At 34.8% G+C, this 24,877-nt stretch overlaps 6 protein-coding genes and 1 long non-coding RNA gene across 8 annotated transcripts; 3 read left to right on the forward strand and 4 right to left on the reverse strand.

Moving 5' to 3' along the window:
* Positions 1-173: 173 nt before the first annotated feature.
* On the forward strand, positions 174-1,199 carry LOC125191173 (protein C2-DOMAIN ABA-RELATED 7-like). Its single transcript, XM_048088663.2, has 2 exons — positions 174-685; positions 758-1,199. Exons 1-2 carry the CDS (start codon positions 302-304, stop codon positions 1,055-1,057), a joined length of 684 nt encoding a protein of 227 aa, XP_047944620.1. The 5' UTR covers positions 174-301; the 3' UTR covers positions 1,058-1,199.
* Positions 1,200-1,295: 96 nt separating this feature from the next.
* LOC125186241 (kirola-like) lies at positions 1,296-2,007 on the reverse strand. The gene is made up of 2 exons (XM_048082593.2): positions 1,788-2,007; positions 1,296-1,704 (listed from the first exon to the last, which is right to left on the reverse strand). Exons 1-2 carry the CDS (start codon positions 1,978-1,980, stop codon positions 1,433-1,435), a joined length of 465 nt encoding a protein of 154 aa, XP_047938550.1. The 5' UTR covers positions 1,981-2,007; the 3' UTR covers positions 1,296-1,432.
* Positions 2,008-3,384: 1,377 nt separating this feature from the next.
* On the reverse strand, positions 3,385-5,977 carry LOC125186240 (uncharacterized). The gene is made up of 7 exons (XM_048082592.2): positions 5,502-5,977; positions 4,864-5,105; positions 4,640-4,762; positions 4,349-4,465; positions 4,084-4,269; positions 3,857-3,998; positions 3,385-3,724 (listed from the first exon to the last, which is right to left on the reverse strand). The coding sequence occupies exons 1-7, from the start codon at positions 5,899-5,901 to the stop codon at positions 3,570-3,572; spliced, it is 1,365 nt and encodes a 454-aa protein (XP_047938549.1). The 5' UTR covers positions 5,902-5,977; the 3' UTR covers positions 3,385-3,569.
* A 3,278-nt stretch (positions 5,978-9,255) lies between these two features.
* Positions 9,256-10,128, reverse strand: LOC125191371 (uncharacterized). Its single transcript, XR_007171090.2, has 2 exons — positions 9,570-10,128; positions 9,256-9,424 (listed from the first exon to the last, which is right to left on the reverse strand). It is a non-coding gene; the product is annotated as an uncharacterized LOC125191371 (long non-coding RNA).
* A 6,097-nt stretch (positions 10,129-16,225) lies between these two features.
* Positions 16,226-17,566, forward strand: LOC125189266 (uncharacterized). The gene is made up of 6 exons (XM_089057887.1): positions 16,226-16,380; positions 16,497-16,543; positions 16,620-16,698; positions 16,774-16,912; positions 17,036-17,149; positions 17,261-17,566. The coding sequence occupies exons 1-6, from the start codon at positions 16,226-16,228 to the stop codon at positions 17,450-17,452; spliced, it is 726 nt and encodes a 241-aa protein (XP_088914013.1). The 3' UTR covers positions 17,453-17,566.
* Positions 17,567-19,447: 1,881 nt separating this feature from the next.
* On the forward strand, positions 19,448-21,455 carry LOC125191052 (uncharacterized). The gene is made up of 4 exons (XM_048088514.2): positions 19,448-19,977; positions 20,050-20,322; positions 20,441-20,505; positions 20,902-21,455. Exons 1-4 carry the CDS (start codon positions 19,845-19,847, stop codon positions 21,214-21,216), a joined length of 786 nt encoding a protein of 261 aa, XP_047944471.1. The 5' UTR covers positions 19,448-19,844; the 3' UTR covers positions 21,217-21,455.
* Positions 21,456-21,883: 428 nt separating this feature from the next.
* On the reverse strand, positions 21,884-24,050 carry PAHX (phytanoyl-CoA dioxygenase (PhyH) family protein). 2 transcript variants are annotated; one of them, XM_048083445.2, is made up of 8 exons: positions 23,722-24,050; positions 23,587-23,641; positions 23,046-23,114; positions 22,784-22,902; positions 22,532-22,679; positions 22,313-22,457; positions 22,142-22,228; positions 21,884-22,050 (listed from the first exon to the last, which is right to left on the reverse strand). In XM_048083445.2, exons 1-8 carry the CDS (start codon positions 23,899-23,901, stop codon positions 22,008-22,010), a joined length of 846 nt encoding a protein of 281 aa, XP_047939402.1. In that variant the 5' UTR covers positions 23,902-24,050; the 3' UTR covers positions 21,884-22,007. The 2 variants fall into 2 exon arrangements, with proteins under 2 accessions (XP_047939402.1, XP_047939401.1); XM_048083444.2 differs by having other exon boundaries at positions 23,587-23,647; positions 23,722-24,049.
* Between the last annotated feature and the right edge of the window lie 827 nt (positions 24,051-24,877).

Below are 24,877 nucleotides of genomic sequence, written 5' to 3' on the forward strand. Positions count from 1 at the left end.
TTATTGTATTGAAATTGGATTTTGTATTACTCCATCTTTCCATTAGTATAAATAGAATTGTATCAACCAACCCTATACTACTTTTAGGATATGAAATGAATGAATAGATGATGGATGGTGGAAAACAGAAGCAATGGCCAAAAAACAATGGTTGGGGAGAAAATGGTGGGAACAAATGCATGTATATAATAAAAGGATGGAGGTGGGAATGGAAGGATGAGTTAGAGTTAGAATAAAGTGGATAGGAGAAAGAGGTAAAAAAAAAAATACTAATTGATAGGCGTAATGTATAGAATAGGTAATGGTCAATGGCCGGTGGTATAGGTTCTCCTTAAATATCTGCAGTCAGCTTGAGCAGCTCTGTGTCTATCCCTTCAAACTCTCCCACACTTGTTTCGAGATCAAGGAGAAGCGAAGGAAGGAAGGAGGAAAATCAGGATCAACCAAGGGTGAGGGCAGCAGCGTCGTTGGAGCCAAGCTCATGGATGTGCTAGGACTAATCCGCATCAGGATGCGCCGTGGGATCGATCTGGCTGTGCGCGACACCCTCAGCAGCGACCCCTACTGCATCGTCTCTTGCTCCAACCAGAAGGTCAAGACCAAGGTTGTGAGGGGCAACTGCAACCCTGTGTGGAATGAGGAGCTCACTATCTACATCAAGGATTTCGATTCTCCCATAATGCTGGTATATATGCTTATTACTACATACTATTACATATAATTTCGTTATCTGATCTAAAATGTGTGTTTTATGCAGTCTGTGTACGACAAGGACACGTTCACGGTGGATGACAGCATGGGGAGCGCGCAGATAGACATCGATCCGCTGATAAAATGCCTGAAGCTGGGGCTGCAGAGCCTGCCGGAAGGGACGAAAGTGGAGAGGGTGCAGCCGACGAAGGAGAACTGCCTGGTTGAGGATAGCTTCATTGTGTGGACCAAAGGAGGGAAGATGACACAAGACATGCTCCTCAAACTCAATGATGTTGAATCCGGACAAGTCCAACTCCAGATTGAATGGATTGAGATTCCTGGCTGCAAAGGCCTCCATGTCTAATCCAAATCACATCTACCTCACTATCTATTTTAATTCTCTCATATATCATTTCCAATTTGTACTTATATTGTTTCTGTTATTAGAACTGGCTTCATTTTGCTTAGTTGCTTTTTTTGGTATAATATCATCAAGCTTATCAATATTTGATTGTCGTTTATAACAAAAATCAAATTGAATACTTTAAATTAATTATATGCTGGACAGATTCAGATAGCTATATAGTATATGATACAAAGAATTGCACACAACATGATAGTTTATTTATATATAAGCAGGATACAAACCGGCATACAACATAGAGAGTTGATGAGAGTTTAATTATATGAGCAGGCACACGTAGATAGTTAAATCGAAAATGATAGTAGTAGGTTTTAATCAAGCAGGGGTGATATGGTGAGTCTCGATATCTTTGGTGACGCGAAGGCAGAAGTCCATGAGTGAGTGAGGATCAGCAACATCCTTGTTGAGCTTCTGGTACTCGAGAGTCCACGTCACGAGGTTGTCTTCCCCTTTGGTGTCGACGTGGACTATCAGTTTCATCACCTTGAACTGCTCCATCAAGTCTCCTTCTATCACATTGAACGTCACTGACTTCTTCTCCTCATCTATTGCTTCGATTATCTCCTTCGCCACCCTCTCTTTCCCATCTGCGCATCACATCCATATCATATGTATGTATTATCACCAAAACAAAACAAACAAACTACATAAGAGTCAGAGATATATATACCAAGGAAGTAGCTCCAGCAGATGACCGATCCCACGCTGCCCCATTGGCCTTGATGGAGTTCACATGCTTTGACCTTATCGGGACACATGCCCGATATCTTATGTGGTTTCTCTCTGAATAGTTGGTGGAACACATCTCCATCAGATTTTATGCAAACCTGAGATACCAACTTCTCGCAAACCTCATGAGCCATTCTTTCTATCTCGATCGGATATGATGAGTTCGTATGCACATCCCCGGCCTCTTCATATAGGCGCAGCGTGATTCTATCCTCACATTCTTTACTATATTTTGCTAATCTTCATGTTGAAGCTGTCGGCCTTACTCTCATTTTACTATATTTCTTGCATTATAGTAGTGTTGGAATATAATTAAAGTACTCCAATATAGAAATAATACAAGAAAGTTTAATAAGTATAAAATGGAATAAAATCAGTTAATGATAATTACATCCATCCATATCCTCCTTTCTTGGCCCATGAATTCACGTTGCATTTATATTTTCTTAGTTGTGTCCATCATAGTTGATATTCAAAAAAGAGCAAATTCCCTGTCATAATTATAGCGGCGAATTTCTAATTTGAAGAGGTCTACGTATGGACTATGATAAAGCTTCCTAGCTTTGTGAGAGACGCATGAGCCTCATGCATCTTTCACTTGAATTAATCAGAATCCACAAGAAACAAATGAAAGATGCATGTGTCTCATGTGATTCATTAAAGTGAAAGACGCATGAGGCTCACGCGTCTCTCACAAAGTGAAATTTTAAAGAATTTCCTAATCTGAAAACTCTATATACCGTGGATTTCTCCAAAATTACAAATTCGCCTAAATATATCTCACCTACAATTAAAGAGGTAGTTCTTATTCAACAATTAATTGGATGATAGTTTTTTGTGCAGTATTAATCAGTCATTGGATGACTAAAAGTTGAAATTCTGCATTTTTTGATTTCCAGGTGGAGCTGAGTGAGTTGTGACGGATCGATTGAAGAATCATATTCCAAACTTAATTAATTGTGAGACTCTCAAGGATGTACATATTCAGTGGTCAGGCTGAAATCATTTTTATACTAATTTGGGAATAATATTGTATACTAAAATATTTCGAAAGAATAGACATCTCGGAAATGAATGAACTAACAGCATTAGATTATAAATTTACGTTTGAAAAAATATTGTGGAAAAGTTGTGGTATATGTACTTCTTTTATTATGATTATAATTACAAGAAATTAATGCAGCTTAAATAATTTATCTTGGAATAAATATTAAGGGGTTTCAACAATTTAGTACCATTTGTGGAAAAAGTTGTGGTGTAGAATCCAAATAACTAATTAAATACTACTATTACTACTAGGAGTATCTCTTTTAAAACCTAAGTCTTCATCCTAATCAACTTATATAACTAAAGCCCAATTAAAAATTAATGAGTCCATAACTCTCCAAGCTCATTAGATTGGTCCAAAATGCATTTAAGTTCTATATTATGCTTTCACATCCGAGAATGAAACCGAAACTAGCAAAAACTAACACATTAGTAAAAAAATTTATTTTCTATTATTAGTTTGATTAAATAACTATTATTACTTTAATAAATGAGATCGGAACAAGGTTTTATTTATCATATAATAAAATAATAATTTATATCATAAGTAAAACATGAAAGGTAAAATTGAAACTGAAAACCAAAAGAAAAATTACAATCCTAGGAGCCATTATTGATTTATTTCATGTTGCAAGAGGATTTATTGCAAGTGGCAGCCATAACAACTCATGCATACTCACTTGTTTACCAAATCAGATGGATTTTTTGTACCCCTCACAACTGAAGACTTGAAATTGTTCTTGTTATCTGAAATAAATCCATTCTCATCGCTACGTTCTTGCAACGAGGAGTGTGGCATTGCTCCCATTATCTGCACTGTTAGACTCCCACCTACAAGAAATAACACTCCTCAATTTGATTTCTGGTATAATGCAAAAAAAGCATTGGTATTTGACTATTTTCACATTGATTATCAATCTGGACAAAAAAAAGTATGCAAGGAGGAAAAGGAGTGGGGTCTACCAAGAACCAGAGCAGCTCCAATCCATCCACTCACTCCCCATCTCTCACCAAGTAAGAACCAAGCGAATCCAGCGCCCCATACAGGTTCCAGCCCATATATGATCGCAGTTTCTGTAGCCGAAACATCACGCATCGCTGTCATCTGCATAGTGCCATATATTTATTCGCTTGCCAACAGTTGAATAATCCCATAAGGTAAGGGCAACACAAGAATGAAGAAACCATACCTCCACCCATAAGCACAAGCTTGTTGAAAAAATCCCAGTATACAATGCAGGTATCCAAGGGAACGACGAAATCCAGTCTAAAACTATTGCCGGTGTCCAAGAAAATGGATTTGATGCATTGATATCTCCAGCAAACCATCCTTCAGTGAAGTACCAAAGGGTTGATAGAAAGGCAACAACGCATATCTATATAGTTTCATTAGCTAAACTTCCATGACAACCATGAAGATTAAAAAACAGGAAAAATAAAGAGCTATGACCTCACCTCATATCCTAGGAGTGGTAAAAGATTTTCTCGTTCTGTGCTTCTTGAAATATGTTCAGTTCTTAGCATATGAATCCCAAAAGACACAGCACTTAAAAAGTTCAACAAGTCTCCAATCTGTAAACAAGTACAGCAAATTAGACGAGAGATATTTCGTGTGCACACATATGGACTCTGAATGGATTAAGCAAGGCAATTCAAGGAAACACAATGTATCTGAATAAAAATTTAATCCAGAGCCATACTGAAGAACAATCTATCATGGTAATCATCAGTATGGTAGACACTTACGCATGGAGGTGACCCACTGGATTCCAGCATTGCAACTCCAATGATCGATGCCAGAGCTCCAAACCATGTATATATAGGTATCTTAGATCCTAGAATGCCATCAATCAAAGGCACAACAATTACCTGAACATCACAAAAATCAGGAGAAGCTAAAACACTCAGTACTCCCATTTGACAATGCCTTGTTAGTTGTTAGCAACATTCAAAATCTTGAGAGTTCTCACAGTGAACATGGCAAGAAATGATGCTCGTCCAGCATCAGATGTGAGAAGTCCAAGGGCTTGCAAGATGTACCCTAAGCTGACCCAAAATCCCAACTCCAATCCTGCTTTACGAGTATGAGAATCATTCCTAGCTTGGAACACGAACGGAATGAACGGAATGGCAGCCACAGCAAACCGCACAACTGTGAAAGCCTCAGGGTCGATAATAGCTTCAACTTCCTTAACAACTGGAATGTTACTAGCTGCAATGAAATGGTTACACTAAGTATCCCTTTTATTGCCATAACCTACAATTTTCAATTCAGGCATTTCACTTTGACACCATTTGCTAATTGCTATGTTGGCAATGGCAGTTTATCAAACTCATCCAACATGTTTAAACTATAAATTTGCACACCAATTTCAACTCACCAGTTTACTTGTAAGGCTATCTCAATTAACAAAGTAGGTTCAAATTAACGTTACTGTTTAGATTCAGCATCAATGTTCTTAATATGTAACCTTTCCCTTTCTTTTTTCACACTAGTCAACGCATACGCCATTTGAAAACCCGATCAACAAACTAGACTTTTATCTCTAAATAAAAACTAAAAATTGCTACAATCACAACAACAAAAATCTCAAATTCAGAACGTTACCGTAAATAATGGTGATGCAATTGAGCAAAATGATGCTCCTCACTTTCTTCGATGCAAAGAATATCCTCCGCCACAATGCTCGCTTTCCAAACACCGGTTTGAAACTCAACCTTCTACCGTCAAATCCGCTCCTGTTCAATGGAGAATCGAACGACTTAACATTTTCCGGATCAGCGTCAACGACTACCACTTCTACTGATTTCCCTCTCAATCTGTTTCTCCCATTACTGGAGCCGTTATTGACAGAAGAGCAGCATGAAGAGGATGATTCGAAATTCGGAGACCAAGGGATAGCAAGGTGGCGGTTATTGCAATAGATTGGGAAAATCGTGGAAGATTGAAGAGAAGTTGGTGCGGCGGAGCTGAACGGCCGCTGGTGCCATGGCGACGGCGTAGCCATTGGTTGGGGGAGCTATCAGCATAGGACAGTTGTGAGTAAGATTTCATTTACCACGGATTCTCTACAGTGCCCTACACTACGGTAGTAGCAATTAAAAATTAAGAAAAACGAACCACCTACTTTTTAACCTTACCTATCCTCAACGTGTTGACTTTGTGGAATTGTTTGACTCTACGAATTTCATATCAAATTAATCCCGCAATCAAATACTAGTATTACAAAAACTCCCTACTATTTCAAACGTTTATCATAAAATGTATACATGCATTTCACCATAAAGTATTACAAAAACGCTACAACGTTTACTTCTGATAAATCCCTTCAGTCTCAACACTTTATTCTAAAATGTATACATGTATTTTAGACGACTCACGATTCACAACAACGCCAAAAAAATATAAATTTAAACAACTGAATTGACACATGAATAATATTTGACTAAATTAAAGTACAAGTGCTAAAAAAATAATCTCTCCATTAATAGAGACACTTCTTTAATGTGTTAAATGAATGGTGAAAAAAGTAAGAGAGATGAAAAAAAATAAAGTAAAAGAGAGAATTATTTTTTGCTAAAATTAAAAATGACTTAATTAACTAACTTCCCAAAATAAAAAAAAGTGACTCTATTAACATGGAACATAGGGAGTATTGTCTAATTGGGAATCCAATTAGCCCATTTAGGTTGGCGGGTTAAATATGCTACGTCGACTTATAGTAAAATTCTACTTAAGGTTTTAATTTTTTTTGGGCTGTATTCCAATTTTTTTTTCTTTCAATTCGATTGCGCCGTATCTTGTTTAAGACAAACACTTTGTCATTCTTTGTTGTCTTCACATTGTTGTCCACACTAATGGTGATCGGTGCTGCTCCAGTCCCGAAAATCACTGCGCCCCCCTTCCCAATCCCCGCTCTATCTCACTCTCTTTCACATGTCATTAAACAAAAGTAAGAAGAGTATGATTGAATTGGTCAAACGCAAAGTGGTAATGCCTGAGGCTAAAGATCTCGTATTCGAGATCACTGTTGCACGAGGTCTCAAATTTAAGATCATTGTGGCAGGATCTTTAAATTTGAGCATTAAAAAAATATATGAAGTGAGTCAAAAATAAGGAGCTAATGTGGGGACGAAGAATGTAAGAAGGGGCAGAGTGCAAGGGCATAATAGGTATTTTCTTTATCTTTTTCATTTTATTAAAAAAGAGACATGTACTATATATATACATTTCAAAACTCGTGTTTCTTGAGATGGCAAATATATTTAAGTTGATATAAAAGATAGTACTCGTATGATGCAAATTAACCAACCACCAACCATGTTTAGTGCTAATATGAAATGGGTAGGTGTTGGTGCTTGAGCTTCATCTCTCATTAATTGCAACTTCATCATGATCACTCATTTGTGTTGTGCGTCATTCTCCCTTCATACTTGCATAACCAAATCATATACGATCAACAGCTTTCAAGTTTCAACATTAAAATTTACTATTATAATACACCATATTCATTTTTTAGCTAGCCAAACATTCATATATTTGTTTACAATTTTCGAGCTTCAACACAGAATCTTTGCCTTGAAACCATCGCTTATGGACTATGGTCTTATGGATTTGGTAGAACTAAGAAGCTTCCAATTTCAAGGAAGTTGTAATTTCAATACTCCTACTTCTTTTTAAGATCCCACCTACAGATAATCAACACTCCTTTTAGAAAAGGTGAAGGCACACCAAATAATCTGAAATGGAGTACTAGTTGATTGTGTTCTTCCTTATTTTTTAACAGTAACTAATAATTAATTAAAACTTCATTTATGTTATCAATCTTTTATTATTTTTAACAAAATAAATAAATAATCAGATTGAACAAATAATTTGTTCATGATCATGGAACTGATTTTTATCGAATTCTGAGCGGTAACGTGTGGAACTTAAATGGCCTTTTAATGCCTGCATAGCTGGATTGCTCTAAACGAGTTTGAATAAAATAGGACAAATAAATGAATGTGTAATTAATTGATGTTCGGTTGCAGAATTTTTAAATCTCGTGGATGCGTGAGTGAGAGACATTGAAGCATTTAAGTCAACAAAAATATATTGGGACTTCTAGGAATAATCAATCCTCTATAATTCAATGTTTCTATTACATTATCTTGCAAATTCACCCTCAATTTTCTTTCAAATTCTTCTATTCGTAATGTGGGATTGTGGCTGATCATGTGCTGTATAATAAACTAGCATACAACTTAAAAGGGGCTAAGTCCTAATGAATTGAATTTTTTAATATTTTTCTATTAACTGTTTTAAAAATTTATCCAAAGTATAAATTATTATACAAAAGCCCCTATTAATAATTTAAATTACTTAAAATATACTTGTAGAGAAAATTTTGAAAATATAGCCCCTACTAATATCATTTTCTGTGGCCACCATTATAAATACGTATACAGTACACAAAACCACATTCTTATTACTTATTGCACTAGATCTTTATATAATAAATTTGTTTTAATAATTTCTCATACTTTAATTGATACAATTAGGTCCTTTTTTAAACATAATCAAATACCATATCCAACCATACATCAAATTTCATTTTTGGTGTAGAAATTAACTCCTCTTGCAAACTCAAACCCATTTCAAATATAGATGTGTACTACATCCACTGCAAAAGTAAAATTAATTTTTGATATTACATGCACTCAAAAATTGTTAGTTTATAAGTTGCCAAATTCTCCATGTCTGTCAATTTTTTTAAGAAAATTTTTATAGGTTGTTAGTTTGATTAAGATTAACATCTTCCGGAATTCTGGTAAACATGACCATAAAAATATTTATGCGAACCGGTGATGTCTTACTAGATAACGGATTAGTTGTATCAATTAAATTAGGCGATCCAATAAGATTGGTCATTAAGATGAGTACTAATTAAAACAAATTTTTCAAAAATATATATACAGGGACCTATGTGTGTATGTATTTTGGCAGAATTTAGAAGCTTGATCTTTCCTAGAGAAATTATTGATTCCAAATGTAATCAGTAGACAATAATGAGGTATACGCAGATTTACAGAGAGCGTGTGCAGGTAACACTGTCGCACCTAATAGTTAATGTATAATCAGTAGTTAGCCTTAGCCCCCTAAAAGTTTCACAGATACCTTAATTTCCTAGCTTTTCTTGTCTCTTGATGACATGAAATCAACATTTCCTTAGATGCTACGCTTTATATATCTATGCACACACAAATTTTTAAAAAATTATCAAACCTATAGTTGAAATTTATAGTGTATAGATCGATCGGTTCTTCCGCGAGAATTTTAAGCAGCAGAAGCAAAACAATAGAATACTAAAAAAGTTGAGTAGATGAAGAGGAGTAATTGCAGCAATTAATATAGCAGCACAAATGTTAAAAATAATAAATAAAATAAAAACTCCAAAAGGAAGAAAACATCAAATGCAGGTAGGCTTGTAGGCTTGTTTCTTCCTCCTTTTTTTTTCGTCAGACCTCATTTAACAATCGCTGAGAAAGCTAAAAAAGGAGGTTGCTATAATTAAGTCTAATTCAGAAGGAAGAAAAGAACAAAAAGAGAAATGGCAGAAATAAATCTCCCCTCTTCTTCTTTTTTTTTTTTCCAAAAAAATAAATAAAAATCTCTAGCTAGAAGTTAACTAACCACAGTAGATAGAGCTTAGTTGTGGAGAGGATTAGGCCCTGTGTGTATTAGTCTCTTGTCTTCTTCATACAGTGGCTGTGGACCTCTTGCATGGTGGTGTGAAGGGCCATGAAACCGCGCTTTTCTCGCCGGAGACCACCGTGAGCGGCTGATCCCGGCTTCCGCCGACGATGATACGCAAAGTTGTGAGAGTATCAAGAGGAAGAAGCTTATTGAAAATACTACAATTCTTGCTCTACAATGGATCCTCCTAATTTCAGCTGACATTTTGTATAGATGTGGAATGAGAAGGTGAGGTGAGAAGAGAAGAGACAGAATGGGATATTCTAATAAACCCTATGCATAAATTAAAAGGAGAGAGAGAGGTGATGACTCCTTATCTTATGGGTTTAGTAACATGATCTTGACCCTTGAATCCTGGAACCTTCTTATGCACATCTTGGATTCTTGTTTAGTAATAATAGTTTGGGGTTTATGGTAGTAAAGTAGAGAAAGAATTAATGGGTTTGGTTTGGAAGTTTGGATGTGGAATGGTGGTGGTATTGTGGAAATATGTGTTAACGTGGACTCTTGTTTTGTGGTTGGTTGGAGAAACTTAGACGCTCCAGTATTAATAGCCGCTGTCTGCGGATCATATATGTTTAAATTAATTATATTTATATTTTTCTCAAATTTATCAAAATGTATTAATTTACTATAGTATGTATGTATAGTTGGCTTTGTGTGATGTGATTTTTTAAGTTCGTAATTACTACTAATTATAGAGAGAATTTATTTTCAATTCTTCCATATGTTCACCACATCCCACCGGCCGTGTGTGTATTTTAGCTTTCTGTCCATATCGACTTTTAAGTTGACTTTCAATCTAAACCCTTATGATGCAATGTAATTCATTAATGCTGATCTTTCTCTCAAATTTTCAACTATGCAGTCAAAGAGTTTGAACTGAGACAACGTTACTGTTGCAATTTGATAATCTTTGAATTAAACTATGTGCCAAAAAATATTGTTTGTTAGTTTGACCGAATTAAAGCGTATATTTAATAATGCGGGACATAGATAGGTAATTACACATTGGCGGGCCTTGATACTTGGTAGGCCCAAAAATGTCATTTATGTATCGACTAGGTCCTTTGACTTTCTTTGGTCAACAAATTGATCTCTTTTATATAGACTATAGTTGTATTTTAAATGTACACGAACGTCACGTTTGTGCTATGCATATATTAATATATTTTACGTTTGTGCTATGCATATATTAATATATTTTACGTTTGTGCTATGCATATATTAATATATTTTAAAAATATTAATTTTAAATTTTAAATTAATTAAATAAAATTAGAATTAATATTAACAATGAACAATATGAGTAATAATTTTAATTAGATGAAAATCAAAAGGCTATACAAATCAACGATGAAGCATAATAAATTCAAAATAAATTACATAATATAATATTTAAATATTAAATCAGGAATCAGTACTATACAATCTGATGTGTAACTCAAATGTCTCTACTGTAGTCTATATGTTGTATAATACTTATTTTATTTAAAGATCCAATCTTAAATGTCTCTTTTGTTGTCTATTAAGTTAGTTTTTTTTTACCTGATCCTTACTAGAAGATTATCTACATTATGCGACAATTCATCAAGATCAGCCAGAAAACAGCCGTTAAGAATTGCCTGAACAAAAGAAGTCACGTTATAAACTTCACAGTAACATAACTTACATCAAATAATTATTAAAAAGTAATAAAGATTCACATTAGAAGATATCTCTAGGTAAAAAGGAGATGACATATGACAGTTACACAATCAATAATATGAAGATCACATGTAGTGTAACAGCCCGACATTTCTAGGGTATAATAAATACGACGACTGTTAACTAGGCGAACTTAAGGCGACAAGAATGTAGACTAGGGTTTCATTTAAAGAGATTTGACCAAGTGTTTAATGAAGATCAAGGCAATAAGTCAACGGCTTTAAATACGAAAAACAAGATTTGATAGCTAACATAGGCTGAGCTCAAAAGTCAAAGGTTTAATGTAGCTCCAACAAAACGCAATAATTCACCATATTCTAATTCGAAGAACTAAGTTCAAACTAACCAAAGGTAATAAGTTTCAAAATATTCAGCGGAAGCATTCCAAGAGAAAGCGAAACCATGTATGAGGACACGACTACACTCAAAATCCCAACCATCCATTTTATTCGAATCAACCATCTCAACACCACCGACCGCCCATCGCCGCTCAACCTGCACATTGGGAAAACACATGCAGGGCTGAGTATTTTAAACATACTCAGTGGACTCATGCCAAAACATTTTATAGTTACGCCACCCTTACCATAGTGAACTCGAGGTTTTGCATTTATTTAAAGAACAGCATCGAGTATCACAAAATATATATCATGGACTGGCCAGTCAAATAATACCTCCCATTTTCTCATCAATCAACAATTCATATGGTGCAACGAAGTGTGGCCACACTTTCGCCCACGAGACTGGCCGACTAGCAAGGACGGCTCCCGATCTCCAGTGTACACTAGCCTGATAGGGTTTGCGATCCTACTTAGACCCGAATTCGTTTATATAGCCCTATAGCCTAATGGAGCGCACTCACAAACTAGGCATCAGACACACACAATATCCAAAATAATTATAGGCATGGCATAACAGTTTAATCCACCCTTATTGCTCCACTTTCATATATTTGCAACATAAGAGAGAGTTTAGAATAAAGCCCACTTCGATTTCCTTCGAGTTCAAAAACGCACTTCTTCTTGTTATCACACCGGGAACGCGAACTATCACCTTTAGTTCATATATTTCAAATAAGTCTCAATCATGGATCAAAATCATGCATGTTCTCACGTTTCCCTTTCCCATCGATTATTTTCAATATCACCATTCAAAATCAAAGTACGATTATCATATCGTTTTTATTCACACAACAACTCTAGATTTAACATCAAATCGTGTCACGCATGAGTGTCTTCCACACACAACACACGCACACACACACCACACATGTGCACGCCACACATACACATGCATCCAAATTCACCGATTAATTTCCCCTTCACTCGTTCTAAATGCATGTGGACTCAAGAACACCGATTGATCGGTAGAAGAAGAGAAGATCAAAAAATAAAAATACCTTTTCAATAGAACAATCGGTAGAAAACAAATAGGATCTTGATTCTTCAACGAATTCTCGAATTTCAGCTTCAATTCTTCTCCAAAAGATGTAGAATTAATGGAGAAAGTAGAAGAAAAATTTGAGAGAGGGTGGGGAGAGAGATCGGCGAGAGTGAGGGAGAGAGGGGCGGTTTTTGTGTGTTGCTAGGGTTTAGGTCTTCTCTCTTATTTATAGAGTGCAAGATATATTCCAATAATTAAATAAATCAAGATTTGGAGAAGATTTGGTGGAAGAAGTGGCGTTAAAATGGTTGAGGAAAAAGGGGATTTCGAATTTTAGGCTATTTAATTAGCATATGATTTAATTTGAATATTTCACGGAGTAGAATAAAATATCACGGATCAAGAAAATAATAATAGTCTCCCCAAAAATATGGTAGTATGCGTGAATTTCAAATTCCTACTCCAAGGAATTAATTAAAATCCTAATTTAAATAGGATATGGCAAGATCTTCTTAGATTTGGCAAGATATGCTAGGATATTTGAATTTATTTATGGAAGAGAATAAACAAGGGATCAAATAATATAACAATAAAAACCCTTCTCCCATGAGGTAGGAGATTTCGAAAATCACCCTTGAGATAATATAGGGTTTCGAAAATTTCATCATTAAATAAGGAATATTTGGACTTTGGATTTAATTTGGATAATTATCCCAAGCAATAATTAAATCCAAGAAAAATAGGATTTCTTTCCAATAAATAGGAGGGGTCGAAAATTCCACATACTTAAATAATGCTCCTATTTAATTCTCACTCATCCCTTAGGAAAATAATTCACCACAATATTATTTTCCCCACATCAAAATATCCACATATTCGAATTTCCACCTCCACTTCACATTTTCCAACGACTTTGACCATTCCACGACCACGTCATATTTTCCACCATGTTGACTATTCAATAGCCACGTCACATATTCAACAAGTTTGACTATTCAACTCAAACTCAATTCCAAAACGCAATTAGGTCACAAAGAATATTGCAATTAATCACTCATCATTTAATCCACATATATCATAGCATTAAAAGCATTTAATGCAAAAATTTTCACGTCTCAAAAATTAGGGTTCGAAAAAGCGGGATGTTACATGTAGCTATATGCAAGGAAAGTTGGAATTGATCCTTGAATGATCTGATTAGATAAACCAGTTGATATAAAACAACACTAATCAAGAAAACTATAAATTCGTACCATACCTATTGATCTTCCACTAGCAACCATAAGTTCATCTCGAACAACTATTATAATTGTAGAAAATTATCAATAAGCATGAATTGAACGCACCATCTCAATAAAACAGAATAACAGTCAATAAAACAACACCCACATTATTGAATTTAATCACTGACTCAGATAAAAATCTACAGAAAAAAAACATAGGAGTAATACATACAACGCATAACCTCTAATATTTACAGCAATTCGCAACACCAATTCAAGACTATTAGCAGAACTAAAGCAATGAGAGATAATAATCGAATTAGTATCATTTTTCGCTAATACCCTAAATTCCTTGATGTGCGAGTATGTAATATTGGATTGAAGAATACGAAAGAGGCAACGGTTAAAATAGAATGTTGAAACTAAAAATTAAAAAGGTTACATATTTATAATACGTGGAATAAATCAAATCAAATTAAATTAAAACCTCCCACTTCTCCACTTAATCCCACATTTTTAGGCCTTTAATTATATATTTAATATAATTTTTTAAATTAATCCCACATTTTTAGGCCTTTAATATATATTTAATAGTATAATTTTTTAAATTAAATGGCAATTTTGTAACTTACCCAAAACTCCGGTTTTATATATTGAGTATAGATTTCAGGCGGTTCAAATTTTCAAATATGATACTGTACTGATTACTATAGTCCAGGTGTATTTTGGGCCCAATAGATAAGGCCCATTAATGATTTGTTACATGAAATTAGTTTAGGCCTATAAAATAAATTCATATTCTAATCCATTCAATTTAGTGATATTACGTAGTAGTACATCTTTATCAGGCACTCCGAATCAAATCCAGAAAAATAAAATAAAAGAAAAGAATGAGACAAAATTTTCTGAAATAGGTGTATGAGTATATATGACCAAGAGAATATGCGACGCATTACGCATTTTAAAAGAAGATTCCTTATTTCAAATTCGCATATTTTCCTCAATTTATTGCCTCAATCCATTTTTGCGTTCCACCACTTACCAAATTCGTCCCTGCGCATTGCCATTATCCAGGTATATTTTGGGCTCTCTTTCTCTGGAAATATCATTATTAAGGAAAGTTACATTTTATAATCTTTAAACAATAGTAATAAGCCTTTTTTTAATTTTCCATGTTATGTATATAAATTTTATTTACGAGTTTGTTGTGCTGTCGCATTTCGAGGGATATCGCCTTAATTTTTATTCTCTTAGTATACTTATTTGCGATCATCGAGCTCTCACTATGATTTCAAATAGTTTTAATTGTTTGAGTTATTAAAGTATCCCATGGGGTTTTTTTATAATTGTGGGCTTGCTTATTTCGTTCCATCTCCAAAATTGAACGAGAATTCTAAATGAGTGATGATGTGAATTCGCCTGGCCCACGTGGAAAATTATTCTGAAAGACTAATTAAAAAGATTAATGTATTTGTGTTCACCTGAAGATTAAAAAAAATTAATGTTTATATGTTGTACTGTTGTACAGCAAATTGGCATGTTCTTTTCTCTGCTTAAAAAGATGATTGTTTTTGCCTCTGTCTTGTTGGGAATAGTCGTTGCACCTCTACTTGAGAATTAGTGCAATGAATCTTGTGGTGAGACCAAAATGATACAGTATAAGAAATAGGATTAATGGTGTAGCACTTTCATTTTTCATTTCTTCACCTCTTTCCAATGATACTCATTTTTCATGAACAAATATTCCCTTAATATGCTATTACAATAACTGTTTATTAATTAAATGTATTTTATACTATGTATTTGATATACTATACTCCCTCCGTCCACGAAAATTTGTCCCAGTTTTCCATTTCCGTCCGTCCACCAAAATTTGTCTCATTTCACTTTTACCATTTTTGGTAGTGGACCCCATATTCCACTAACTCATTAGTCATTCCTACTCACATTTTATTATAAAACTAATACTTTAAAAGTAGGACCCACAATCCACTAACCTTTTCAACTCACTTTCCATTACATTTCTTAAAACCCGTGCCCAGTCAAACCGGGACGAATTTTCGTAGACGGAGGGAGTAATATATAACATGACTGCTTATTTGTCCTCATCAGACCAGATTTATGCTATATTGTCCAAGAAAAATTTAAGCTTTAATCAGTTACCTTCCATTATAGTGTCCTCAATAAGTATTAAGTATTCAGGATTGTTGATATAATATTAATGGAAGTTGTGAAATATTCTCAGATTCATTAGCTGCTCAAGACTGATTCCCTAAAAAAATGAGTCCTGAGAAGTCTAATAAAGCCTTGGATGGAATACATGGAATGCAATTGGTTTCTCACTCACCAGTTTCATTCCAAGAAATAAGCAAACAAAATGATTTAGCTTGTGGAGTCTCTAATACCGGCACCAACCACCAACGGCCTATCGTCCAGTAAGTGAAGAGATTCAAGGTGCCTAAAGTTTTAATCTTTCAACCAAAATGTTGTCAAGGTTAGGTACTGAGAGTTTTGTGTTTGGCCTAATGGTAATAATGATGTTGTAAATTAGGAAAGTTTCTGCTTATTTGAGGCCCATCCGTTGTTGTACACATACTGGTATTGCAAACCAACTAGCTATCTTAACATTGGTTTTTATTTATTATTGGAATATTGAATCTATTTATATGTCCAGGTGATCTAAACATTGCTGAAACTGTGGCTAATGTGCTTACTTCACTTCCTTTTATTGCCATTGGACTCCAAGCCCCAAGGTGATTTTGATACATAACTCGATAAGTTGCGTATTTGCCTTGTCGTATTCGTATCTTATTCTGTATCTCCTGTAGGAAGAATGTCAATTGTAAAATATATGCAAATTCATTGGTTGGAGTAGGACTTGCATCGAGTTTGTATCATGCTTCGAGAGGGAGATTGAGGAAGTATCTCAGATGGGCTGACTACACTATGATCGCAACAGCTACCGTGGTATATAACTCTTTAAATTAAGCTACAAGTTTCTGTTATTACATTGAAATTGGTTAAGTTTGTAGGAAGATTTATTATTGCCAACTTTGGTATCTATTGGTTCACTTTGGAATTCTTTGACAGTGCCTATCAAGAGCACTTAGGAACGAGAACCCGAAGTTGTTGATGACAGCATCAGCTTTGTTTCTGCCTATACAACCCCTCATGGTATCAGCAGTCCACACAGGAATTATGGAGGTGTTTATTCCATATCGAATCACACGATCTCACACTTGCATCTTGAATTTAATTGGCCTTAGCTTTGAGATCATTATATATGTAGCATAATCAATGTATATGTATGATCAGGTTGCATTTGCTAAGAGAGCATTTAAGGATCCAGAATTGAGGATGTATCATAATGTGCATAAGATGTCGTCGTTACTAGGCGGGGCGTTTTTCATGGCTGATGACTTGCTCCCCCAAACTCCATTCCTGCATGCTGCTTGGCACCTTGCTGCTGCTGTTGGAGTCACCACTTGCAACAAGCTCTTAGACTGATATAATTATATAAACACAACCTTCATTCATTTTGCTTATCATTTATCAAGGGATGTGCTGCATTGTACTATAATTATATAATATTAATCTCAGTGTCTCTTTTTTAGTCTTGCTAATGCACCTAGTTACATGCATGAGAATATTGTGTATATGTTGCAGCTCCTTTGCTGCCGTAATATTAATTGATTTTTCATTCTGAATTCTCTGATCAGTTATGAATAGTATTATTAGGTGAATACTAACTAGCTACTATACCAGAACAGTTGGAATTTGATTGAGCAAATAATTCTTCAATCACTCCTAACACAGTACTCCATAATGTACTAGCTACAGTAGTAGACACAATTAACAGAAATAGTAAATGTTTCTTAATACTAATTGTGGGTATTGTATACACGTGGGTGTCAAATGAGACACAAGATTGAAAATAGAGTGAATCAACGCAATTAAGCAAGACACATACTATGATAATGATATATTCTTCAGTAATAATAATGCCAATATGTATAAATGCTAACAACCTGATCAGGACTAATTCACATTGATTACATCTTTAAATGTTTAACTGCTAATATAGGGCGAGATGGTCTACTAATTACTTAGTACTCCTAGTATTGCTTGCATGCACGACCGATTGAGATAATCCAGCTGCAATTATTTTTTATTACTAGTACAAATTAATGTACTACTATGTCACAAATAAACTAGCTAGTAGTACTCATTATTACATAATAATAATAACTGTCATCAATAATCTGTTATCGATAAGGAGTTTTCGCAGGCATAGATTTCGGTGTGATTGGTACACCGATAATGGCAAGAATAATTAGGGGACGAATGCATATAAATATTCAAAAAGTAAATTATTCTAATAGAATTTCTTTAAAACTAACCCTATAAGATGTATTTATATTTTTCAACTATAAATTGTTAGTATTAATTATTGGATGGTTTGCACAGTAATATTCTTTAAAGCACCACACCATATATAACTAACAAATTCTATATTTATTAAAAAATGACATTAATTACTAATATAGCTACCTATATAGAGTCGTCATTAGTATTTGAGCCACATTCATTAGTAGCTGAGCCGCCGGCTGGTCCCGAAAGATACATCATAAATAAACTTTTGCGATTACTACTATTTTTTTTAAAATTTTTATTCGGATAATGAGACACATATGAATGTCAAATAAAAACATATGGGGTTAAATATCACTTATTGGTTCAACAATATACGCAGTTTTAGAGATGAGATTGGACCACAGACATAAACATAATTTTAAGATTGTTTTATGTTCCCTAATATGTATATTTATATATTTTTGCTATAACAAAATTAATCTTTCATAGTGATATGAGTTTAGTGGTACCAAGAGAGTTGTTATACTACAACAATACATGCATCTATTTAAATAAAAGTAAATTTAATTGCATTTATAATAATTTATTAGAATTATACTCTCGTCAAATGTATGACAATCTTTATTTTTGTGCAAGCATAATAACTATCCATTACAAAATGCTACAAGATCTTGTGTAATATTGAAATTTAAAAGTCTCACAATCCTTTCAATATCACGTCACAACTAAAATAATTTGCAGCAGTGTACAAAACATGCATGGTAGCTAGAAATAATAGGCAACGAGACGTTAAAATAATGCAAATATATAGTTAAGTAGTTGCAGAGAGACGAAAAAATTTAATAATGTGAATACATATGTTGATATATGTGGGTGTGCATGCACGAAAGCATAAATGTAGAACAGGTTTAGTAGTATAAGTGAGAGGGCGCCATAACTGAATTGGATCAATAATTCAACAAAATGTTACACTAGTACGCAGGAATGAGTTCAATTAAATTAAAGGAGTTGGAGGTATTGAATTGAAGAGACAAAAGATAATTAAATTGTGGCAGGTATGGGAAATTAGTTGAGCATTAATCAAACATTTATATATAGAGAGAGAGAGGGATAGAGAAAGACAAGATGGAATGTGAAGAAATGTGAAAAAAGGAGAAGCAAGACATTGAAGTCCCAATGACACAGTCCTCATAATCTCATCATTGTCACGTCGCTTTTAAGTATCCATCTCCCAAAAAAACCTCCCAGAATTTCACGCCTCCCTTTTTTCTCTAAATCAAATTTCACCATAGTGTTAGTATGGTCAACCTACCTATTGTTGTTTGTTGTTTGTTACTCCATTTTCTCTCTCATTAATCTGCAAACCTCTCCCTTTGTTTCCTCGTCAAGTCTCCATCTCTGACCCTCCCAAACCCTATTTGTCTACATTTCTCTTCAGATTACACAATTCCAATTCCAATTCCAATTCTACTATTTATACACACATATGCACTTTGCTTCGCTGCATAACTAAATAGCAATACTAATGTGGACGATTGCGATGGATAGTAATAGCAGCAAGAAGCTCCGCCCTCTGATGCCGCGCCCAATCTATTCATCTTCTTCCTCCTCCTCCTGCTGCTGCCTACCAAACCCTAATATCTGGAGCAATTCCTTAAGTAAGTAATAAACCACTCAATTGCTTCATTTTTTTTAAATTTAATAATCTCAAATTCACCATGTTGCTGCAGCTGATCATCATCATCACAAGAGAGAGATGCCGCTGGTGAGCACGAGGTGGAACCCTACGCCGGAGCAACTGCAGGCGCTTGAGGAAATGTACAGACGCGGAATCCGAACTCCTTCGGCGGAGCAGATTCAGCAGATCGCAGCCAAACTCCGGCGGTTTGGAAAAATCGAAGGCAAAAACGTTTTCTACTGGTTTCAAAACCACAAGGCGAGAGAGCGACAGAAGAAACGTCGTCAGCTTGAGCTCCATCTGGCCGCCAAAAAACCCCCACCTGGTAACTAATCCACTACAAATAAAACACTGTTTACCCAGCAATTATAATTATAATCATACATGCAAATATGATGACAATAACTAGTTTAATTAAGATATAATTAAAGAAATTTATGCAGGAGTGAGCAGGAGATATATGGAAATTGAGCAACACGGGAAGGTCCCTATAGGCTCAAATTCAGAGGTAAGTACACAGTACTATTATAAATTATATAAATACATACATTTAATAGTACAGACTACGCAGTCACTGCAGCTATAGCAATAAGATTTTTTCTTTTTAACTTAGCTACTTAATTAATATTGATATAATAGTATAAGTGCTCGAAGCCCAAGAAGGAGGGGAGGATAGGTCACAAGACATAAGCTAGCAGAGGCAAAATTATGGGGCAATAATATGTATGTAGGTCAAAAATATTGAATTTGGGCAGGGAAAAGCATTGTATATTATGGAAAAAAGAATGAAAGTAAAAGCTGCAGTGTATACTTTCTGTTGAGGGTGTTGCCCCCAAAAAGTTGAAGAATTCCTCGATTTAGGTGCAAAATTCACTCAGCTTTTCATTAATGTACAAATTTCCAGGATTCTGCATCAATGCATGGCGCAGTGATTGCTGCTGACAGTGGAAAAGATGGATGGAAGAAGCACAAAGAATTGGAATTGAATTGGCAACTGGATTTGGATTTGGATTTGGATTTGGACTTGTCTAACATTTCTTCATCTTCTTCTACTGGACAAGAGAACACCAAACCCTACTATCCCTATCACCACCAAACTACTACTACTACACTTCACCTCTTTCCCAGCCCACAACAAGAAACCAGTACCCTTCTTCACCTTCCTCATACTTTTACCAAGCCTTCTAACTTCATCGAGTTTCTTCCTATTAAAAACTAATTCACTCTCATGCACCTGCTGCAACTCTCTCTTCTCTTCTAGTGCGTGTTATATATGTAACATTAATTCTACTCATTTCTAGATTACCTACCAATATGTACCATCTTAATTAGCTTTCATTTACTTACCACCTACTATACTTTGTGTTTGTGCCTATCTAGCTACCTATCCATCCATCTGCATCATGTATACATATGTTTTGTTTGATGGATTAGACATAATAATTATGTCTTTGTGAATACTGGAGTAGTATTTTCTTGAAAGATTCAGTATGGTACTTAATATTGCATGGTGCCACACATGATTAATCTCAGACCAATTCAATCTCGATTCTCTATCAATTTAATCTCGACTCATCAAATTAACACCATCATACCAACTTTGTTTAAGTGATATAGCCTTACAAAACAAAACAAAACATAGTATAATTCTTTGAGAAAAAGGAAAAGTGGACATGAATGTTGTAGCAGCATGACACTTGTCCGTTTTCTTGCAATGCTGCTTTCGTTTTTCTTTAATATCATGCCCCCCTTGAGTACAGCAGTATGTTTATATTTTGGGTCACTGTATTTTTCTTTTTGTGTATTTTCCACTGTTTGTGCATTTTAGGAATGAATAGCATGCCCAAAATGATCTGATAAAGTCTCCAATGAATGAGACAGAAACATATAAAACAATTCAGAAGGTGGATAAATTTAGAGCGCGAAGGATTTTAACTGGATAAAGTAAGATTAAGTCAGCACTATTGCTATTATTATTAAAAGTTAAGCAATTCAGCCTTTTAATAAACTTCAGGAAGCATACAGGGGCTCAGCTTCTACCTTTCTTCTTATCCTGAAATTAACAACAAGAGTGATGGCAAATCAGAAGAGGAAGTTATCAACCTTATAGAATGAAATCTCATCATTGATCAATCGAGACTCACCAATTGTCATCGACCCATTTACATCCATCAGTATCCACCACATGGAGGCTGTATGCGTGTCGAGATGTTGAAGACTTGTTCTCGAAACTGCAGAACAGGCACAAAGATGAGCAATATATATTGAGCAAGCTAATGATAAATAACATTATGCGTTGTAGGCAGCCAATGGACCTCTGATGAATAAGATCCCCATGAATGACTACCAAGGCGCCAGCCTTTACTTCAATCGAAACAAAATCTTTCTGGTCATACGATGGAGAAGGTTTATCGAAGTGAACACCTGTCTCATCCCTAATGAATCTTCTTACGAGGCCAGCTGAGACGAAAAAACAAGATAATTTTGGTTATTTTGAACAATGTAACGGAGAATTAAGCAAAACAAGATTTTACCTTTATGAGAGCCAGGAATGGCCCAGAGGCAACCATTTGTGACTGTTGCATCCTCTAGAGCGAGCCACAGCCCGGTGCAAGTCGGTGGTTTGGTGTATAGAAACGAATTGTCCTGATGTGGCACTACTTCACCACCAATTCCAGGTTGCTGGGAGCACACAATTCATGTAGATAGGCATAAATATGTAAATGCACTTGGAATTGAGATGTCCCATACGATGAGATTCATAAATATAACAAGAAAAAACAAACCTTGAAAATGTACATGGACTGAATGACTATTGGCCTTTTGTAACCTAAAGAGCTCAACAAACCCGTTGCTTTTTCTGAAGTTGAGAAGCTCTTGAATGTAGGATCAAGTTCATGCAATGCTGCAAGGAAAAAGGTACTCGGGTAAATGGGAACCTAAATAATACTCATAAGAGATTAAACCAAAAACTCAAACTGTAGACTATTAAAATCTGTTACAACGACAGAGCAAGACATAAGAATAATGATCAGAATGGTAGCATACCATGCCCAACTTTATTTATCGATAATTGCTTCGGTTGCTTCAAACTCCCATCATCACCAAATGCTTTTTCTGTGAAAACAAACAGAACAACACATAATCAAGCATGAACCACAGCTACAAGATCTTAATCAACCAACGGGTAATGCTCCACATCTCCAATCAAGCGTAGAATGGTATGCCTAGACCTAGTTGAAACGCACGGGCCAGGGATTAGACTAAGCTTCTTGTTTCAAATATTCGTGTATCGTGGCCACCCGATGTGGACCCCAATATATTAGGTATCAAGCTGAAAAAGATAAATACAGTGCCCTGAACAGAGTAACTTAAATTTGATGATTAACTCAGTAACAACTAACATAACATCTTATAGAGCAATCATTGTGCATTGGAATACATCATATAATGTATAGGTTGAGCACAAATAGTCATAGAATTAAAACAGATTAGAAAAATTGCCACATGTAACAATAAATCAAAAACTTGTGACTAAACCTCCCAACACCAAACAAAATTAAGAATCTGAAAAGGATAAACATCATACCTTCAAAGAAAAAGGAAATCTTCTCAGCACTTTCGAAGAAGTAATCATCGGTTGTCTGTTGCTGAGAAGAACAGTTGATCAAAATTAAAGAGGAAAAATTGGAAGAAGACGAATAGAGCAAAATTAAATCTTTACTTGGTTGGTGGTGGAGAAGATGGAAGCTTTGCTGGAAAAGTCAAATTCTTCAAGCAATTGCTCCATTCTTGACCTAAGGGATCTAATCTCATCGGCGCTGGAAAAAGAGTCCAAAACCAAATAACCTTGAGAGTTGAAGAACTCCAGCTGGTCAGGATTCAGGTTTCCGGCGATTCCCATAGCTGATTATGTTCAAGCGTCGATTGTTACTGAATTCGTTTTTCTTCGAAGGAGAGCTGCAAATATCGTGATTTCGACCCCTGTTGCTTATCAAAGAGGAGAGCCCTATTCCTTCAATCCGCCGTCATATCCTTCTTGTTTTTCCTTTTTCTATTTGTTTTTTCAGGTTCTTCATTTATTTTGTTTTCACGTTACTCCCTCCGTCCCAGATAATTTGGGACATTTTGATCCGACACGGGCTTTAAGAAATCTAAATAAAAGTGAGTTAGAAAAAGTTGGTGAGACGTGGATCCTACTTTTAAAGTATTAATTTTATAATAAAATGTGAGAAAGAATGAGTTAGTGGAATATGGAGTCCAATACCAAAAATGATAAAAGTGAAGTGGGGCAAATTATGTGAGATGGCCCAAAATGAAATACTGGGTTGAATTATCTGGGATGGAAGGAGTATTTAACAATAATTATTATCAATCTCACTTAAAACATTTTTTTTACCCCTTCTTTCTTAATATTTATTTTTCTAGATCTAAAATATATTTAGTTTACGTAGAAAGCTCCCTCTTGCCTATAAGAATATATATTTTGAATTTGACACGTGTTTTAATATACAATTGGTAAAGTAAGAAAGAGGTTGAGAGAAAAAATTATTAAATTATTATTAGTAAAAAAAGTCCTATCTCATTAAAAAGAAGATAATTTTCAAAATTAGAAAGTGCATATTCTTATAGAATGGAATTAAAGAAAATAGTACATATTCACCAAACTTGTAAAATTTAATATGCATATATAGTGGTAAGTTTTGGTATGCATAGTATGAAAGTGAATTTATGTCATCGTACCAAATTTACGTAGTTTGCTATATAAAGTTTGAATTCAAATTGTGTCAATTCATTAATAGGCATGCTATGAATTCGGTTGTTCATGTCATCATATCAAACTTCTAATTTTATGTCATCATATCAAACTTCTAATTTTA

The sequence above is a fragment of the Salvia hispanica genome, chromosome 5, assembly GCF_029641045.1.
Source record: "Salvia hispanica isolate PSC_SH4W2 chromosome 5, Shi_PSC_v1, whole genome shotgun sequence".
Lineage (NCBI taxonomy): Eukaryota > Viridiplantae > Streptophyta > Magnoliopsida > Lamiales > Lamiaceae > Salvia > Salvia hispanica.

What these genes read in the sequence shown, in the direction of transcription:
- LOC125191173 (XM_048088663.2), top strand. Translation starts at nt 302, where the DNA reads ATGGTCAATGGCCGGTGGTATAGGTTCTCCTTAAATATCTGCAGTCAG. An exon ending in TCGATTCTCCCATAATGCTG is followed by an intron (nt 686 to 757) that starts GTATATATGCTT and finishes TGTTTTATGCAG; the next exon opens with TCTGTGTACGACAAGGACAC.
- LOC125186241 (XM_048082593.2), bottom strand. Translation starts at nt 1,980, where the DNA reads ATGGCTCATGAGGTTTGCGAGAAGTTGGTATCTCAGGTTTGCATAAAA. An exon ending in CTGCTGGAGCTACTTCCTTG is followed by an intron (nt 1,705 to 1,787) that starts GTATATATATCT and finishes TGTGATGCGCAG; the next exon opens with ATGGGAAAGAGAGGGTGGCG.
- LOC125186240 (XM_048082592.2), bottom strand. Translation starts at nt 5,901, where the DNA reads ATGGCTACGCCGTCGCCATGGCACCAGCGGCCGTTCAGCTCCGCCGCA. An exon ending in TACCACTCCTAGGATATGAG is followed by an intron (nt 4,270 to 4,348) that starts GTGAGGTCATAG and finishes GAAACTATATAG; the next exon opens with ATATGCGTTGTTGCCTTTCT. An exon ending in TGGAGCTGCTCTGGTTCTTG is followed by an intron (nt 3,725 to 3,856) that starts GTAGACCCCACT and finishes TATTTCTTGTAG; the next exon opens with GTGGGAGTCTAACAGTGCAG.
- LOC125189266 (XM_089057887.1), top strand. Translation starts at nt 16,226, where the DNA reads ATGAGTCCTGAGAAGTCTAATAAAGCCTTGGATGGAATACATGGAATG. An exon ending in CCGTTGTTGTACACATACTG is followed by an intron (nt 16,544 to 16,619) that starts GTATTGCAAACC and finishes TTATATGTCCAG; the next exon opens with GTGATCTAAACATTGCTGAA. An exon ending in ATTGGACTCCAAGCCCCAAG is followed by an intron (nt 16,699 to 16,773) that starts GTGATTTTGATA and finishes TATCTCCTGTAG; the next exon opens with GAAGAATGTCAATTGTAAAA.
- LOC125191052 (XM_048088514.2), top strand. Translation starts at nt 19,845, where the DNA reads ATGTGGACGATTGCGATGGATAGTAATAGCAGCAAGAAGCTCCGCCCT. An exon ending in TATCTGGAGCAATTCCTTAA is followed by an intron (nt 19,978 to 20,049) that starts GTAAGTAATAAA and finishes ATGTTGCTGCAG; the next exon opens with CTGATCATCATCATCACAAG. An exon ending in CTATAGGCTCAAATTCAGAG is followed by an intron (nt 20,506 to 20,901) that starts GTAAGTACACAG and finishes ACAAATTTCCAG; the next exon opens with GATTCTGCATCAATGCATGG.
- PAHX (XM_048083444.2), bottom strand. Translation starts at nt 23,901, where the DNA reads ATGGGAATCGCCGGAAACCTGAATCCTGACCAGCTGGAGTTCTTCAAC. An exon ending in GGGGATCTTATTCATCAGAG is followed by an intron (nt 22,229 to 22,312) that starts GTCCATTGGCTG and finishes CCTGTTCTGCAG; the next exon opens with TTTCGAGAACAAGTCTTCAA. An exon ending in AAATGGGTCGATGACAATTG is followed by an intron (nt 22,051 to 22,141) that starts GTGAGTCTCGAT and finishes TGTTAATTTCAG; the next exon opens with GATAAGAAGAAAGGTAGAAG.